The sequence below is a fragment of the Curcuma longa genome, chromosome 17 (genome assembly GCF_044706935.1).
Source record: "Curcuma longa cultivar G26 ecotype Majalengka, Jawa Barat chromosome 17, ITB_CL_G26_1.1, whole genome shotgun sequence".
Taxonomy (NCBI): domain Eukaryota; kingdom Viridiplantae; phylum Streptophyta; class Magnoliopsida; order Zingiberales; family Zingiberaceae; genus Curcuma; species Curcuma longa.
The window spans coordinates 794,420-814,124 of NC_133877.1; the positions used below are offsets into that span (position 1 = coordinate 794,420).

Genomic DNA, 19,705 nt, shown 5'->3' on the forward strand with positions numbered 1-19,705 from the left:
AGTTACAACACGGCACGTCTACCGGTAAACTCTAACGCCGTCAGGTAACGAGCTGCTTCGTTTCCACGCGCAGGCCACGCACGCACACCATCGCTGTGTTCTTCTTTATTCTGCTCGCCTGAAGCATGACCTCGAATATTTATTATGTTTCTTTAGAAAAAGTAGAAATGAAATAAAATTGTTGCCGAATATATTTTTTTCAAAAAAGCTGTTTGTCGTAATAGACTTCCGTCTTAAATTTATAATAGAAATCTGTATCGTTTGATTTTAAAATTAAGATTAAATTCAAACCGTAGATTGAATGAATGATTGCAATGGTCTGAATTTAATCTTTTATTTTAAAATCAAACGGTCCAGATTCTCGTCACAAATTTATGACGAAAATATGTTGCGATAAGGATCCCACTGTATTTTCTTAATGGAGTAAAATGATAGTTATTCCGACCAGTATACGTGCATTTTATACAAAGAAAGTAGTTCCGCCCAGTGTCTTACAATCTATTGCGTGCTGCATGGCTTCCCACCACTGGGGCCTACGGATCATGCGAACATGAGGATGGAGCACCATGTACAGTGATCGTGTACCAACTGCCAATTGATCTCGAAACATAATTAAATTGATTACGATAAAATAAATTTATTGAAGTGAATAAAAATCGAATATAAGCTTCGTTGAAATAATGTCTTTCTTTATCATGACCAATTATAATTTTTCAATTTATCTTTTCATAGATGATCATGTAAATTGATCATATGGAACCACTATAACGGATTTACGAATTGTACAAACCACCGACTTATCTTTTAAAAAGTTTGAATGAAAGATAACATAGTGATGGGCCACGAATGGGCCGAAAACAGGGCCCATGCCCCATTCACGAGGAGCCATGATGTAGAGGCTAGGGTCCGGCACAGCTTAGGAATGGGGTGACTGGAGCTAGGTCAGGTCTATTGAGCCTAAAATAATAAATAAAATATTTTAAAACTTACATAAGTATAATTTTAAAAAATATTTTGTTATATATGTGTTTTTTTTATCTTCCAATCAATAAAACTTCAACTTGCTAAATCAAACAATTGAGCCCTTGATTTAAAGTTTATCCTAAATTCAAAGCCATGAACAAAAAACGTTATTTCTCTTACAATACATAAATTTATAGCTAAAAATCAAATAAAAGAGCTACTTCGTTCTAAAAGTTGCTCTATAGCTCAAGCTTTTATTATGCTCAAGTGGTGACAGAATTGTGCTACTAATTTAATTAAAACATTGATTCAATAAATGAATCGTATTTTGGGAAATTTGTAATTATAGAAATGATAAGGTGCAAATGAAATGATGAACCTAAAAAGTAATATAAAAAAACTGTAATTTTTTTAAAAATTACTCTGGAGATAATAATTCTTATACAAATCATGCACGTTATTTATTAAACAATGATTTATTGAATTAATGATTGCAAAACAAAATTTGAGCCGTACTGTTATATCGAAAGTTAATCCTTGAGGATGAATGAAATAATATTTTATATAAAATAAATAGTATCGTTAAATGTCTCTGGTAATTCAAAGAATGCAAACAAAAGCAGCAGGAAATTTAAGAATAGCCATTGATTACATGCTCTGAGCAGGGTGCATCTGTTTAAGAAGAAAGTGCTTGTTTGGCCTTAAGACAGACATGAGAAACCTTCACAAGCTAAATTCTTATGTATTTATAATAATATGATAGCAGTATAGTAAGTAAGTAGTTTGACCACAAACGCCCGTATCCCCAGATCCATCTCTCTTCATGACCCGCCCTACCTCCTCAGGCTTTCCACAATGTAACTCGCATAAAGATCCCTGCAAATACAATGGATATTTCAAACGGGATAGATATGATCTACGCAAACACATCAAATCCACTTGCAATAAAAGATATCGAGTCGTAATTTGTTCTCGGAGCAGTTACATCACAATCATTGGCAGATAAAGCAACTATAGCTTGCAGTTCTAATGTATCTAGTTTGAGAGTAAGAAACATTTTCTACATTTTGAAATTGAAATTGCCAAATTTTAGATAAGTATCTTTTCAGGCAGATCTTGCAATTTGATTTTGGAGAAATTATCTAACAGTAGAGAATGGCAAACTGGAAAAATACTTACATGGAACGTTGGATTGCCTTGGTTGCTGCTGATGCATCGAGGAAGTCGTCTACAGCTACATCCTTGTTTTCATTTTTCTTATCTGATTTCAGAAGGCTAAGAAGCACAAAGCTTGTTGAAGAAAAAACTGGTATCTTACACAACGAGGTGTGTATTTACAATACTGAGCGACAATGTCACACAATTCACAACTCCAAAAGTACCTTTCCTATTTGTTGCAAGGTCTACCTTTAGTAACTGGTTGAACAAGTTCAGAGTATGGAAAGTGGAAAGATGCTTTCACCTTGGAAAGATCTTTTGCTAGCAATTAATAGGTGTATGTGTCATTTGCTAGCAATTAGCAAGAGCATGTATACCACCCTTTCTATGTGAGATAAATGATCAATGAATTTTGTGTCGCAAGCACTTAGTCTCCAGATGTGGTTAACAGTCGGTTTTACCTCTGTGGATAAAGTTGTTGTATATAAAATGCATTTGCAGATCTATGAGGATACAATCTTCGAAGAAACGCCTAATCTCAGCTAAACGATGAGGTGGGAGCTCCTTGATATCATTAAAATGCTTGTACTCGGGATCATCAGCACAGACAGCAATAATCTTATCGTCTTTCTCCCCCTGTTTCAAACAACTCAGACCAATCAACAATTGTCAAATAACCACTGTAGAATATGCAGCTTTATGAGATTCTTTGAATAGTCTGGCATAAAATAAAAGAATCCAGCTTATTTGTGCACAGACGAAACCTGATCAATCATAGGCATCAAGCCTATTGCTTTAGCTCGAAGGAAGCATCCTGGAAGTACTGGTTCCTGTCCAATAAGCATTAAGCAACAACCATTTTTAGAAAGTTTCACTTGACGAACCAAACAACAAAAAAATGGAGGAAAAAACAAGGAGAGATAATTAGAATAAAAGATCTATTTGAATATAAGTTCTATTTCATTTTTAAGTATTAACGATGATGAATTGTATGATTCAAACACTTCAAATACATTCAGGTGCAGACATAAAAATGTATTACAGAATCTTTGTACAACAAACCTGCATAATGACCAACACATCCATGGGATCACTATCTTCACAAAGAGTGCGAGGGATGAAACCATAATTGTGAGGATACACAACTGATGAATAGAGAACACGGTCCACCTATAGCAGTAAAACAAGTACCAAAATTAACAGTAGAAAAAAATTAAGGAAAAAATAATAATTTTGCATACACACCTTTATCAGACCAGTTTTCTTGTCAAGTTCATATTTCACTTTGCTTCCTCTACTTATCTCCACTACCTGCAAGAATTTTTGTTGCTTCTTCAAACTTTTTCGGGTTCTTAACACAGACAAAAGTAGACTTCTCATTCCCATGACAATAATCTCCACAAAAATCATATATTATATAAACTCTAATGCATTAAAATGTTTAAATTACCAAAAAAAATTGAGAAAAAGTACGAGGTAAACATGTTAGCCTGGTTAGATGCAATATATTCATGCCAAAATAAAAAAATAGTTAAAGCTACTAACTGTACTTTTCTAATAATCCAATGGCAATCGAGAATTCTTTTTTGAGAAAATGTATGGATTCTTACACAGTTGAATATTGTAGGGGCACCTGGACCTGCATGCAGCATCCAAGTTCAATAAACATTTGAATTAACAAGGAAAAGAATGAAAAATGCTACATTATGAAACTTAGATTACTATCCTCACCTATTTCAAGATCATGCCAAGGATGTGCGGCAACAGATCTTCTTGTCATGGATGAAAGTATTCGTTCGTTGAGAGGTGGATGAGAAAGTTTCAAATCAGAAGACTTGGTTGCCACTTCAACAGTTGGTGCCATAGTGATAGACTAAAAAACAAACAAGGATGTTGGTAACAAAACTGCATCTGAAAATGTAATGCTTGGAACTATGAAAACATTACTGGCTATGAATGAAAGGTGAGAAACATATTCCATTTAATTACAAAAAAAATAAATAAAAAAGATTAGACGATTTAGGTAAGTTAAGGAACAGATTGCAAGTACAAAAGTACAAAGAAAATAGAGTTAATCAAGACCATAATTTCTATCCACATAAATTAACATCTTGTAGCAACTCTTTCCAATTAGAGGTGTCAATGGGCAAGGCCTACCTGTGGCATGACGGCATATGGGTTTGTGTCATGGCAGGCCCAATACTAGCATAGGTCTGGGTTGCGCATGGGTCACAATTCGTGGGCCCAGGCCCCAAAATGGATCATGCCTAGCCCGACATAGATTAGACTCAAATACAACTCAGAGACTGAGTTTAGTCCATTCTTTTTATATATAAAAGATAAAGAATTAATTATTAATATAAATAATTTTATAAATTTAACAAATTACCATTTCTAACAGAATTTATTTTATTTTATTCTATTTTTATTAATTTGTATTATTATTAATTCAATCACCTATGAGATCTAAGCTGGCATGACTTGAGACGCACAAGCCCAAGCTCGGTGGATGAACATGTCAAACCCCAATTTGACACGACAAAAACAAAAAGAACTCATCGGACCATACTGTGCTTGGCCAAGGCACCTCTATTTCCAATACTATGATTTTGAATGCATTCTATTATAATATTAAGAACCTAATCAAATTGCTACAACTTCCCAAAATCCAACAAAAAGATTAGTAATGATAATATACATAACATATCCAACTTTTGGATGAAATGTGATTCATTGCCCACGTCTTGCTTGAATGAAGTGCAACATCAGAAAACTACACTTCCAATTAAAAGAGAAATTGTACTAGGAGTATGCTAATTATCTCATTGATATGAGCTGTAGCAAGGAATTTTTTAGATTAGATTATAAAGATGAAAACTACCATAATTGAAAATTATATAAGGAAAAGCAACATCTAGTTGAAGCGCCAATATTAGACCCAATTTTGGGAAGGCAACATAACAATATGTTAGGTGCTAGTGAGAATATATGACACAGGATAAATAAAAAAAATCAAGAGAGATGTACAAAAGTCAAAAAAAAAAGTAATAATTTATACAATCATCACTGCCAACTAGAGGTGTTCAAATGGACTAATTAGGACGAGCTCAACACGTGCTCGGTCTACCATATACGTGTCATGCTAGGCTGAGCATGATACCAACTGTCACTGGTAGTGACATCATCACGGGGGTGCTTAGGGCCAGTCAATACATACCTTGGTTTATAAATATAAATTATAAAATATTTTTAAAATAAAAATTAGAAAAAAAAATCTAAAAGTTCAGAAAAGAAAAAAATAAAAATTATAAATAGAAATAAACAAATAAAAAATTAGAAAGATAGATAAAAAGAGACTCAACCAACCGAGAACTTAGTTTAGCTCAGAAAACCTATTTTCTAATAAAAAGCTATATCAGACCTACAAATGTTTTATTAAAGTTTACATATCTGCATAATAAATACAATAAATTATTTCCCCAATTTTTTACTAAAAAATATCATGTGATTTTATATATATATATTTCTTGGGTTTTCCTATTTTTTTAATTTTAAGATCTGTATCAGCCCTGGCACTCCTGCGGCATAAACCCATGCCCCTCGGCTAGACCAATGGATCAGGTCACGTCCAGGATGGCTCAACCATTTAAGAAACGGGCTATGTCGGATACGGACCAGCCGGACTGGATTAGGTTTGGTCGCCGGCGGCGTGATCCGTAAACATCTTCCGGAGAGATCTCGAAAGAATATTAACTAACGAAAGACAGACACTTCCAAATCTAGATTCCTCTGCAGAAAACCTGTTCTACCGCACAGAAATCAGCGTAGATGAGATTTAAACCGACACAGGTTCTCTCGCACAAATCTAAATAATCAAAGCAATAACGGCACACTGCAGAGCCGAAGTGGTCCCTAACAGATCCGATCTCATACGAGAAGCCCAAAAAAACTGGAAGCGAAAGGTAGTAAGCAGAACCACAAAAGTAGATCCATGATCTCCGAAGAAAGGCATAAGGAAAAAAAATACCTGTAAACGCAAACCGAGGAGCCGCTACCCCTCCCAGATCTCCGCAAAACGAAGGCCGAAGCAAGGGAAGGAAGGAGAGACGAAAAACCAAGAAACGAGATCCGTAGCAGCGAAACGAGATGCGAGCTTTGGTCTGCCTTCCCGCTTCTTTCCGCTCTACTTATAATCGAGCTATCGCTTACCCTTCCGATCATTTGATCCGGCGAATCGGAATCAGCACATACCCGATGCCTTTTCTTTCGCAACTCGACGTGGCGCTTTTCCATTGCCCAGATGCCTTTGGGACCCACCTTCGGTCACGACGCGTTTGCTTTCTGCATGCAGGCCCAAGCACGACCGTTCGATCCGACCGGATGCCTTCCTGATCCCTGCCAGAGGTCTCGACTGACGGTGCCGCAGACCCCAGCGCATCGCTTGGACGGCACGCACTCAACTGTCTGTTCCAGAGAGACGGAACAACACTGGGTCCAATCCAGCTGTCAGCTATTTCTTGGTTTGAATTATATTGATTTTATAATTCATGGTTCACGTGGTCGACGTGAGCAGGCAACCTTTCTCTTCTTTAAATAAATCTTTCTTTGATGATAAAATGGAACAAGTAACTTATTCTTGTGTCAGATCGCATATTCGCATTAAGACCTAACTTTAGGGACCTGTAACGTTAAACAAAGGTATTCTAAAATAGCTTCCATAGGTAGTCTAAGCAGTCCTCGGCATTTATTATTACACAAATTAGTAAAGCTGCGATCTTTCTAGAAGCATTTTGAAGAAGGCCGGTCTTTTAAGTTGAACCGTTCGTAATGCATGTGGGTCGACCGGCCGCCGCCGTGAATTGATCAACTGGAATTGAATGCGAGGCAAATGGAAGTTTGGACTGCGACGGCGAGCCAATGGACCGTGCCGACGCATGAAAGTCAAAGCACGTTCTTAACATTCTGTTGATTTGGTCTAGGATTATAATTGTGATTAAAATAATATCATATGAATAAAGATTCCTAATTAAATAAACACGTGGTGAAATTAATGTGTGCCTTAATGCTCCATTTACTTAAGATGCGAATTGAGAAAGAAAAGGAATCATTATGGGAAAAAAAAATCCACCGAAGCTGAGGAAGAGAAAGGAAAATAAAATCAAAGGATGAGGGATGAATCCTTACGGTAAGGAAGATGAAGAAGAAAAAAATAGCAACGCGAGTGCCCGTAGAGGCACCACGTGCGAGCAGCCAACCATGCCGCCTTGTGCGAGTAGTCAGTCATGCGTCCTGCAAGGCTAGAAATTTGGAATGCTCTTATTTTAAAATGTAGGCTTCTATCTTGGGAGGGATAAAGCATAGCCTTTCACTCGATCTGTAATACTCTTATATGTAGGGATAAATTTATCCAAGGAGATGTGTCAATATGCTAAGGGATAATTTAACAACTAATGAAAATGTATCTAATACCAAGAAAGGTATATCTATTATCAAAAGAATGAGTATCTCAATAACCCAAAGGGTGTGTCGAGAGTATAAATGAAATAAAGTCCATATTGTCATATCGAACTCCACCGGATTGAGTAGTTGATTCATCGTCGAGCTGATTGACTGAACCCAACTGTTTGATCAACGCCGTCAGTCCATTCCATAAAATTCCAATAATATTAAGATGATATTTGACGATTATGACAACTGTGAATCTCACTCTACTAAAAAGAAATCAACGAAATTCTATATAATCATCTTCAAGTTGTATTACTTGAAGAAAATATACCTTATAAGGTTACTATTAAAAGATTCCCCTAGCGTATCTAAAGATGAACCTTAAGCGATGTGAGAGTTATTCATATGAAAAAATAGAATTTTTCTACTTGAGAACAATGCCTTAAAAGGCTAGACAACAAAATTATACCATGGGTATAGTATAATAATGATGACCTAAGGCTTTGTAGGAGTCATTGGATAAAATCATAAAGTTGAGAATGGTGAATTTAAACTTTCCAAAAAGAGGGCTAATGAAAGTCTTTAGATAGAAGCTCAAGCCTACTTGGTCAAAAGTTAGACTTGAGTCTAACTCAATGAGACAAAAGTGGAGGCCAAAACAAATGAATTAGAGAGATTGCATCACGTGTTGCAGTTGATCAAGAAATTAAGTCTATCTACTATTATGTTGAAGATCAACTGATGTATACTTCTTGAGTCGAGTATCTCTGTCCCCGCGGGCTTGCTCACATGGTTAGCGCAGGACAGTTGCTTACATTGAGGCTTAGGATTCGATCCCTCCCCTGCGCTAGCGATGATGATAAAAAGGCTAAAATGGCCGTCCGTGATTTACTCCCTTTAGACACTTATGGGGCCGGGACTAGGGGGCCGCTAATTTTTGCTTACATTGAGTCGAGTATCTCTCGAAAAATAAATACAATCCTAATTAACACTCCAATTAAATGATTATAATTTTTGCTCAACGAAATTGAAAGATCAAGGGATGTATATTTCTTGGCGAGTGTCTCTTGAAGAGTAAATACAAACTTGGTTATCACTCCAATTAGATGACTATAGTTCTGGCTCGACGGGATTGAAAGACTAAGGGATGTATACAATCAGATTATTATAGTAACTCTTCGTCTCTATAAAAAGAATCTCACTCTTTTGATTCAAATTATTTAATTTTGAAGTTGTGAAAACTGCTTGTAAGTTCTCATCTCTTTCTTCTCTCTCAAAAGTAGCTTTGAAAGTTCGTCAGGTTTAAAATTTAAAGTGTTCCCAAGACGTAGGTCGTTGCATCTTAGGAGGCGATTGGCAAACCATAAGCACCTAAACTGGTAATATCATCTTAAGAGAAGAAGACATAGTATTCACTTCGATATTAATACTCTTATCCGTAGGGTTAAGTTTACCAAAAGGGGTGTGTCGATATTTGAAGAGATAACTTGACAACCGACGAGATTAAATCGGTAATTATGACGATATCAAAAAGGGTACGTCTATTACCCGAAAGGATATCTCGATAACTCAAAGGGTATGTCAAGAGTATAAATGAGATATGGTCCACGTTGTCATATTGAATCCCATCGGATCGAGCAGTTGATTCATTGTCGAGCTAATTGATCAAATTCAATTGTTGGATTAACACCGTCAATTCATTTCTTAAAATTCCAACATCACTTGTTAAACGCAAGTTGTTCGCTTTAACATGCTTTGTCAAAAATCAAAAACTCAGGAAGGATTGACAATAGTTGGGGAGGTTGATCTGCTGTAAGGAAAAGGTTCCATGTCAAGAGTCCCCTGTTCCTCTTCTTCTGCAGCCCATTTGCTAAATTGATCAATCATAATCTCATGAAAAAGACCTGTCTTTGGAAGCCATCCCTCTCCATTGTTAGAGGGATCAATTTATGATAGAACATATCAATTTATGATAGAACAGAGCGGATTGAATTAGCTCATAAAAATCCATCTAATGAAACGGAGCAGATTGATCTGCCAGCCTAATAAATTGAAAATTTCTAATCTAACTCAACCCAACATAAATTGTAAGTAAGGCGAGTTAACCCATAAAAAATAAAAAATCTCTAAATTCATTAATTTTGATTATTTCATAAATAAATATTAATCCCTAATAATTTTTTTTAATTCTGGATCAATTAGTAAAAAAATTCATAATTTTCATTAATATATATATATATATAAACATTATAGGCTATAATCTAATTTTAGATTCGACTTGTAGGCCAACACTGTCCCATTTGGACTCGCAACTTATATGGATCTACTCCTTCATTCCTTCTCAATCTGCAGATAAATCCGAGCCCACCTTGTCTTGCTCTGTTTGAACCCACAATCCACATGGGTGGATCTAAATTGATAAAATTTTAATTTATTTATTTAAATTATTTGGACTCAAACCAATTAACAATTCTACTCACAAGCTAATAAAGTTCTCTATCCTCTGCTAGCGTTCAACTCTATTAATTTGGTGGATGATGAGACTTTGGAAGAATCTCTGGTTGTGATTCTTGATATCATTGATTATGAAGTGTTGGTTGTCTGCAAAGGATCCAGGTTTGAATGCTTCGACGATTGAGAAGCAGTAGCAAAAGGTGAAATTGAGAAAGTAAATCAATGTCACGAACATATATAAAGATAAATTAAAAAATTATAATTGATCAAGAGGATATTTTTTCTAACAATATCTACCTTGTAATAATGAACTCTACTTTTGTAAAAAAGGTAAAATTTATCAACGGTCCCACATGGTCGGTCTCATGACCATTTGTAAGGAGGTAGAAACTACAGTTGGTTACGATAGAAAATGGTATTGCTCGACACAGTTAAGATTCGAATACTTGTCCTCTTCTGCAAGTCTGTTTTGTTGTAACCAATTCAGATATGTCCCGAGGACAAACTGTATTAGGTAAACTTTTTATAGTGATCAGTGCCACCGTCGAAACGATTTCATATCAGAAAACTCCCTAAGAGATTTTTTAGAGGCACAGTACCACTATGTTGATAAAACCTACTGCCGAAATAGCACCTTAGTCAATAAATATATATTACTAAGAGGGCTCGAATCTAAAATCTTAGATAATATGTCTCTATACTTTTCTTTTCAAAATCTCTAGATAATCATAAGGTCTCTATACTTACCATTTGGGATAAAAATTCCACATCAGGTACTCTCCTGCTTAATACCAGGGCTGATTTACCTTTTTACCTCCTAACTCAAGAAAAGGAAAAAAAAAATTAAAAGTTAGACAACAGACGAGACCTGTCAGCTTCTGGTTCTTGAACGGAGTAGCAGCTCCTCCGCCTGCACTCTCGTCCATGACGACGACGACGAGCTGCTACTCTTGTAATTTCTGTCACCGCCATTGCCCATGGCAGCAGCTGTCTTTCCAACAGCGACCATGCCTCTGCTGAGGAACTCATGGTGTAGTGTGCTTCCTCTGCCTTCACCGGCCGCTGTTACCTCCGGCTGTTCATTCATCTGCAACGAGAAGAGAGAATAAACCGGGCGGTGGTCGGAAAATTGAGACTCCCCTCGTCCGTACAACACTTGCTTCATCCCCTTCCCTCGCCATAGTATACGATCGCACCTAGAATGTATTAATTAAACCCATCCATTTTCATATCAAGTGCAAAGTCATTTGGTCATGAACACAACTGCATTAGGTCTTAGTTACCAAGCTGGAGTGCGCCTCTTTCCTCTTGATTTGGCAGGTTTGATTGTGTAAACATCCGAATTAGTAAGGTATTTGTAGGTCGGCATGAATTCTATCGGTCCTTCTTCAAATCCCGTAAAAACGCGGCCAGCTCTCTGCTCAATCTGGAGCTGAAAAGGTTGCTCATAGATTAAACCATTATCTTCGTGGATAAACATTCATATGTCGTCAATTCCAGACCTGATCTTTCTCTAGCAACGCTCGCCAGTCATTCTTCTGCAACAATTCGCGAGTATCACCGGCCAACCTGTAATTGAGATCTCCCAGCCATACGATCTTACTGCATGGGGTTCATGGATCATTTAGTCTACCACTAGCAATAAATTGGCTCATGAACATTGTGATGGAGGCTTACTCGTGCTGCAGAATTGTCTCCGGCGAGCAATTTTCTCTGGTCGGTGGAAATCGCGTCCTTTTCGTGATCTTTATGACGTCCAGGTTCCTCCTGAGCTCGTCGCCGTCCTTCTCTCCTGACGCCAGATGGGTGCAAACAAAGCAGAGCGTCGTCTGCTGGAGCGTCATGCTGATCGAGATCGACCCCTGCTTCAGGAAGCATTTCAGCGAACACATTGCCGGCGTGGAGAAGAGGAAGAAGGTGCGGGGAGTTCAACCTTGTTTCCCGTGCAGCCCATGATGCCCCTCCTCACGCAGGAAACCTTGACGTCGGAGACTAGCGGCGCAAGGCCGGCTCGCACCCACACGCACAGGAACACGCCCACCATCTGCTTGCTCGCCGCGAGGCGGTACGCGGCTGAGTCCGGCGCCTCCTCGTCGGTGGAGTTCAGTGCCTGGCCAATCAGACTAAGCCACCTGCGCGCCGGGCCCGTGTCCTCCGCCCCCAGCACGTTACCGGCGCTTAACCGGACGATTTCCTGAAACCTGTTCGCCACAATGTCTCAGTGAGTTTCTGCAGTAATTGTACTGAACAACTAGGAAATTCTTCAGCAGTCTTTCTTCTGGATCATGTAATCAGATCACCGTCTACGATATTTATTGTAAGGATTTGATGATGACTGCTCTTTCCTACGACGTGGTTCTTGTCCCTCCGCTAGCCCCAGTTATACAAACGACATGAACACATTCAAACCGAAAGGACACTGTCCAAATCGACGCCATGTCTGTGAAGGAGCTAAACTCTCGATAACGATTAGGAATCGAAACTGAGTGTGTGCAATACCCGAGTACAAAAATGTCGGAGGGAGAAGGCGTGGGCATGAGCCAATCTCTCAGGCGGAGCTTCCCTGGGCCTCCCGGAGTCCTCCCGCCCACATTCCAGGTCCCCACGAACAGCCTGCCGCACGCACATATATAAACACTGTGCGGTTAACTGATCTTATGAAGAATTAAGCTTCAGATTTTACATGAGGTTGTCAATCGGAGCAGGGGCAGTAGTAGCAGCTGCCGAGCTGGTTTCCAGTGGCCTCTCGAGCTCCGAGATCTCACCGGAGAAGTCGTCGGAAAGGAAACGACCGCCATTGTCAATGTCGAACCACTTCCGCAGCGCTGTCTTCGGCCAAGAGGGAGCCTACTTGCCGATCGATCATGCAAGCGCCGTCAAGGTTGGAGATCCAAAAGCAGAGGATGCAGAAGACGAAAGACCAGTTCTTACCTGGCGAATCATCGATTTCCTCTTTTCTCTGTTCAAATTAAGAAGACTTCATTTTTGCTAACGATGGAGAAAATAAGGATAAGGAACACTCACCGAGCTTGATTAATTGAAAAAGGTTTCTCAATGTTTATCACCGCAACCACCAGCTCGTTGGCAGAAAAGAGTTGAGCAGTGCAGTAATGGAGAGGAAGAGGAAGAAGGCCAGCGTAGGCAGGTGTGGCTTTTATGCAGCAGAAAGGTTGACGATGATACGTGTCATTTCTTGATCAATCGTGAGAAAAATGTCATTTACTTCATCAAAATCTTTTTATAATAACACAAAAATAGAAAAATTTGTAATTCTCTCATGTTCTTTTATATTAGTTAATAATTAAAAAACATTTATTTAAATGCAAAAAACAGGGCAGTTAGTTATCTAGTTCATCATAACCAACCAAATTATTACACGTATACATAATTTAATATCCCAATCATCCTTGTGGCTGTCTACCTTCGCCAACCCACTAAACCTAGCAATTAATTAATTTAATTAATTAATTAATTAGCGTGAGAGTTGTTATCCGATCGCCATCCAACAGTAAAACTTCATAATAAAAACTATTATATACCTGCCTTCTTAACACTCGTCCTAATCTCCCTAATTGCAGCGATTAAGAAGATGACAACATAAAAGCGTGGAAATTGTATTAATTAGTGCTAATTAATCTTCTCGTTGCCAGGTGTAATTAATGTGCTATTTCTTTATTTCTTTCTGTTTCCTTGGTCGTAGCAGTGTGTTGTTATCCGTGCACGATAAGGACGTTGATGATGGGTCATAACAATAATTAATTAACTAATAGCTTCTTTTTGGGATTCCTAAGACCTTGATTAGATACATTAATTGGTCTGTGTAATTAAAGTATAATTAGTTAGATATTCCTTTGATTTAACTAGTTTAATTTGTATGATATATAAAAGAGATTAAAATTAATTAAATCCAAGCGAATAAATCTCTTATTTATATGATAAAAAGGCCAAAATGTGAAAATTATTTAGTTGCTAAACAACATAGAATTAATCTATTTTACTGAATATATATAAATCTTATAGAAAGGAGAATATTGTTATTACGTCGATGTATGCTTATTTTTTTTAGAACTAAAAAATTAATAGATGTTTTAGATTTTTTTTTAAGTTTTATGTAAATGGAATTAAGAAAATGGGAAGTTATTAGCTATTGCTTAGAAAATGGAATTAAGAGGAGGATTGTCCTAATTTAGAGAATAATGGGATATTATTTATCAAAATGACAAAATTTCTCCTCGTACCTTTATTGGATATATATGGGAGATGCAAAATTTAGATACAATGGAATTAAGATGGTGTGTTCTTCTGCTACAAGAAACTACCTATAGTGACTGAATTAGCATGAAATCAAATTAATATTCAAATTCTAATTAATGATGAAATTTAATTTTTTAATTATTAATTTAATGATGAAATTTAAATTTCATCGTTAATTAGCAATCAAACATTAATTTGGTCCCTAATTTAGCGATGAAATTTAAATTCCATTGCTAATTCATGGTTAAATGAATATTGATATATTTATTCTAGTAAAATAGCGACGGAATATTATTTTTGTCGCTAAATTAGCGACGAAAATTATATTTCATTACTCAAATAGCGACGGAAATAATAATCTGTTGCTAAATTAGTGATAGAAATAATATTTCATCACTAAATTAACGTCAAAAATAATATTTCATTACTAACTTTCACTATAAAAATAACCACAAATAACAACGGATTTAGCAACGAATTTTATCACGATCGTTATTTAGCGATAAAATTTATAATTCTGTCACTAAATAGTGACTGATTATAATTTGGTAGTTAATTTAACGATCGATTATAATTTAGTCGCTACTATAGCGATCAATTACAACTCGGTCGTGGTCGATTATAATTCAGTCACTACTATAGTGACCGAATTTAAGTTCCGTCACTAAATAGTGATCGATTATAATTCGATCGTTAAATTAGCTATCGATTATAATTCGGTCGCTACTATAGCGACCAATTACAACTCGGTCATTAATTTAGCGACAAAACTTAAATTCGGTCGCTAATTTAAGGACGAAATTTATAATTCCGTCGTCGTTAAATTTGGTCGCTAAATTAAAGATCGATTATAATTTGATCGCTAAATTAAAGATCGATTATAATTTGGTCGCTATTATAGCGACCGATTACAACTCGGTTGTTAATTTAACGATGAAACTTAAATTCGATCGCTAATTTAGCGACGGAACTTAAATTCCATTGCTATTTAGCGACAAAACTTAAATTCTATTGCTATTTAGTGACATAATTTATATTGGGTAGTTAATTTTGAAGTTGGACATGATCTGTATGAGCATAGATCAGTAAATTAAAATTTTAACGATCCTTAGTGACCGAAACAAGCTTCGGTCGCTAAAAATGATGACCGAAGTTTGGTCGGTCATGCCAATATCAGGATATATTTTAATTCCTTCATCTGAGTGCAACGTTGCACAAGTATTGCTGTATAGAAGCAGATAAATCCAATGCCGATCAAAAATATTAAACTCAACCATCCTCCTTGAGAAGCTGCATACGGAACTGATAGGATGCAAGTCCTAACATATGAGGAAAAAAATAATTAAATGAATAATAAAAATTAGCAATGAAAATTTTATGTGAGTTATATGCAAAGATTTAATCAACCTGAAATTATATTTAGGGTGTTAAAAATGGTCATCCAATAGTTACTTTACCCCGCTGTTAAATCCAAATCCTTTTGCTCTGTATATTCCAAATCGTTTTACTGCTCCATGATTGCCGAATTTAATTATCTGGAAAAAACTATTCAAACAAGCATAGATTCAATATAATTAACTTAATCTAATAATGTGAAGAAGAAAAAAATTGAGAACAAGTGCACAAATAAAGAAAAAAAATTAAATCCTTATCGATCATACTCAATTAATTAAACAGAAGACTGCTGGGCAAGGTATATATAAGTGCGAGCTCAGATATAAACAGGAGCGGTTACAGTACTTTTTTGATTTAGGCAATATTACAACGGGGTGATAACGACGTGACAAACAATGCAATAGCTTCAGTAAAAGCAAAGCCCAAAATGGTATAGTAACCGAATTATAATCGATCACTAATTTAGCGATCGAATTATAATCAGTTGCTATTTAGCCATGGAACATAAATTCGGTCGCTATAGTAGCGATCGAATTATAATCGGCCACAATCGAATTGTAATCGATCGCTATAGTAGCCATCAAATTATAATCGATCGTTAATTTAGCGACTGAATTATAATCAGTTGCTATTTAGCGACGAAATTATAAATTCCATCGTTAAATAATGATCGTGATAAAATCGATCATTAAATCCGTCGCTATTTGTGGTTATTTTTGTAGTGTTTACCCCAAATCCGTCCCTTTGCTCACGCAATCTCAAATCCCTAATCCTAAATCTCTCCATCCCAAATCTCTCTAGCCGATTCCCCCTCATGCAATCTATCCGCGCGTGCAACATTTACAATGTGAATTTGGCTAATAGACTTCTGATATTCAACAAAGTAATAAGTATATAATTACCAAAGTAGACGCACATAAAGTAAAAGGGGTAGTTTATTATTTCGCTATAAAAGTACCGAAGTCTTTGTTCGGTCCATAACTGGTTCAAAATTGGACTGATTTTGAAGTAAAAAGGTTCTTTTGCTTCATCGATTCCGTAAAAGTACCGAAGTAGTTGATCATATGTGACTTCACAGGTTACAATGATTGACAGAGTAAATTATTTATACAACTTCATAGTTTTTATATTGTGGTGCAGTATATATTTATTTTTTACTTCTGTCCAATTTGGCTTGATTGAAGTAAAAAAATATTTTTTCACTTCATCAAAATTGAATAAATACACCATAAATATCTACAAAATTGAAAACGAAATCTAACTTGTATTGGCCTAAATAAAGTATTAAAACCAACAAATATTGAAATCCACACTATAAACTTGAGACATGTTTAATCAACTTGAGACATATTTAACCTTGAGACATGTTTAACCTACTTTACACAAAAGTATATCTACAAATATCTAAATACAATCTAAAAATTTATATTACAACGTACACGATCCTTAGGCACCCACATAGAAGATTGAAGAATAATGTACGTAACAAAGTAAAAGTTCAATATGTAATACTTATTTGATTGAAAAAATATCTTCTACTCATATTATTTTGTTAATAACGTGAAGATCAGACATTACAAATATCCTTGAAATTCTGATGATATACAACCACTAAATCCAGAAATATTTTCTATTTTTTAGTTTCATGGCAGGCCAATTGGTGCATCTGTTTATAGATGATTAAATCAAAAAAAATATCATGCAGCAATAACCTGAACTTTGAGGAAGTTTAAACCCTACATAAAGTAAGTTAACTTCTATATTCAAATATTTATTCTCTTATGTTAATTGAATATAAATTAGGAAATGAAGGAGGGTCGCTATCGAAATGTTAAGAAAATTTAACGATGAAATTTTATTTCCGTCGTTAATCGGTGTATCTCTTGTAGGTTTTCAAATTAACAAGAGATAGTAGTGGGTTTTTATAATTCTAATAAGCCTATATACAATAATTGGTACTTCTCCTAATAGCTCACCAACTATATTATCTCCTTTTGAACATGTTATTGACCTTAGAATGATAGTTTAATTTGAATGGCGAGTACAGGTGAGCATCATATATGACTAATTTTCATTTCCCTTTGGATATTCTAGAATATATTGCTACCATTCAAACAAATCATCTTTACAACTTGTCAATCACGGCACTTGTTGGTAATCAGATATATAATAAAGATATATGCATATCTGAGAAAGATTTCCTTCTGTTAATCTCACAGACAGTGGCAGAAACGGCCGTGTGTTCCAGCTCGATAGCAGTAAGTTCACAGCTCGATCTCACTCCACTACTACTCATTCAATTTGACTTGCAGCTAGCTTCGATCGGTCTACAAATCCAGCTATGAAACACAAATCTTGAATTCGTCAGGCATGCATGATGAACGTAACTGTCAACACACTGAGCCCGAGTTAGGGTTCTTAATTCAGTCTCAGGCTGATGGGTCGTCGTCTTCTTCTTCTTCCCTCTATTCTATTTTGGCTAAAATACTGTGGATATGATCAAGCTATCGGCGAACAAACTGTTGACGTGTACGCTCCTAGAAGATAGTCGTCCAGAAAGATAAAAAGACTTTAAAAAATACACAAAAAGAGAGTTAAAATGATACCAGAGGTGGATCCCGGCAAACTACTCTAATGCTCAAATTAGGATTTTGCGTGAGAAAAGAGTTTAATAATTTGAAAAAAAATTAGGATTGATATGTGTGTACCTGTATCGATGGATATGAGACTTCTTTTATAGAGTTGTTAATATCCGTTTAAATTGTTATTCCGAAATATCCATTTCAATTTAGAAAAGTCAGGTCTTTTTGAGATATTTTCTTATTTTTTCGGAAGAAACAGTTTAGACTCTCCTAATTGTGCTGGTCGATCGACTCCTTAGATTAAGCAGGCTCTAAGGTCAAGACTCGAAATCAAGATGGGATCGATACATGATGCTAAGTGAGTGCTGAGATCGGAACTTGGGATCGAAACTCGAGGTCAAGATGAGGTCGATATGTGATGCCAAGTGAGTGTTGAGATCGAAACTCGATGTCAAGATGGGGTCGGAGCATGATGTCGAGTGAGTGCTGAGACTGGAACTCGAGGTCGAGATGAAATCGACACGTGATGCCAAGTGAGTGCTGAAATCGAAATTTGAGATCGAGATGAGATCAACGCGTGATATCGAGTGAGTGCTGGACTGGAACTCGAGGTCAGTACTCGAGTCGACGCGTGATATCGAGTGTGTGCTGAGACTGAAACTCGAGGTCCGGACTTGAAGTCGAGATGAGGTCAATACATGAAGGCGAGTAGGTGCAGAGGTTAGGTCCTAGACATCATGGATAACTACCATCAGGACCTGAGGATGTTGGTTTCTTAATTGCCCACCTCTTAAATATTTCTAATATTTCTTACTGATTCTACTCCTCTTTATTTTACAGTCACGTGATGTTTCATTAGCAATTACGTGTTAATCCAGAGACTTCACTATATCACAAATCTTCCCGATTAGTCTAGTCAAAAGAGGCATAATTTGACTGATTGAACTTAAGTATTTTGAATCTCGTTCATGACACATCTCGCGAACCAAATTATAAACACAGTTCTAAAATATTTTCTTTATTCTTGATGAAACGATCTTACCATTTCATAACTTTAAAGATAAATTAGTTTTATACTTTTATCCCGTATAATATGTGAAAGTAATAAATTCTCGCCGTACCACCTCCAAAAAGACTTCATTCTAGGTCAACTAGCTAAGTCAAACTATTGCACTAAGTAGATTTACATGATATAGAGAATGAATATAGATACATCCTGGATCTGCACTACTAGCTATAATTCCCTGATGTGCGGGAAACGCGGTCGCGGACTCCGTGGCGTGACTTGACTTCTCCTCCTCTTCCCTTCCTTCCACTTCCACTAATGGCGCGAAGACCTCCATCGTCGATATATAACTTGCTCCTCGATCGTCAAGTGCATTGATTCGATCTCCGTGCACGTACCAGCTGCAGATCCTGCAGTACGTCTTTTAATCCTCCTCCCTACCTACCCT

General features: G+C 36.5%; 2 protein-coding genes across 2 annotated transcripts; both read right to left on the bottom strand.

The window, feature by feature from the left end:
* Nucleotides 1-1,571: 1,571 nt before the first annotated feature.
* LOC141848497 (soluble inorganic pyrophosphatase 4-like) lies at nt 1,572-6,299 on the bottom strand. The gene is made up of 9 exons (XM_074736529.1): nt 6,149-6,299; nt 3,853-3,994; nt 3,732-3,760; nt 3,367-3,432; nt 3,184-3,291; nt 2,886-2,951; nt 2,637-2,757; nt 2,143-2,224; nt 1,572-1,839 (listed from the first exon to the last, which is right to left on the bottom strand). The coding sequence occupies exons 2-9, from the start codon at nt 3,983-3,985 to the stop codon at nt 1,797-1,799; spliced, it is 648 nt and encodes a 215-aa protein (XP_074592630.1). The 5' UTR covers nt 3,986-3,994; nt 6,149-6,299; the 3' UTR covers nt 1,572-1,796.
* Nucleotides 6,300-10,891: 4,592 nt separating this feature from the next.
* LOC141811440 (type I inositol polyphosphate 5-phosphatase 8-like) lies at nt 10,892-19,594 on the bottom strand. The gene is made up of 8 exons (XM_074699476.1): nt 19,465-19,594; nt 12,704-12,845; nt 12,520-12,633; nt 11,954-12,221; nt 11,698-11,882; nt 11,523-11,622; nt 11,304-11,452; nt 10,892-11,216 (listed from the first exon to the last, which is right to left on the bottom strand). Exons 1-8 carry the CDS (start codon nt 19,592-19,594, stop codon nt 10,892-10,894), a joined length of 1,413 nt encoding a protein of 470 aa, XP_074555577.1.
* Nucleotides 19,595-19,705: the final 111 nt, after the last annotated feature.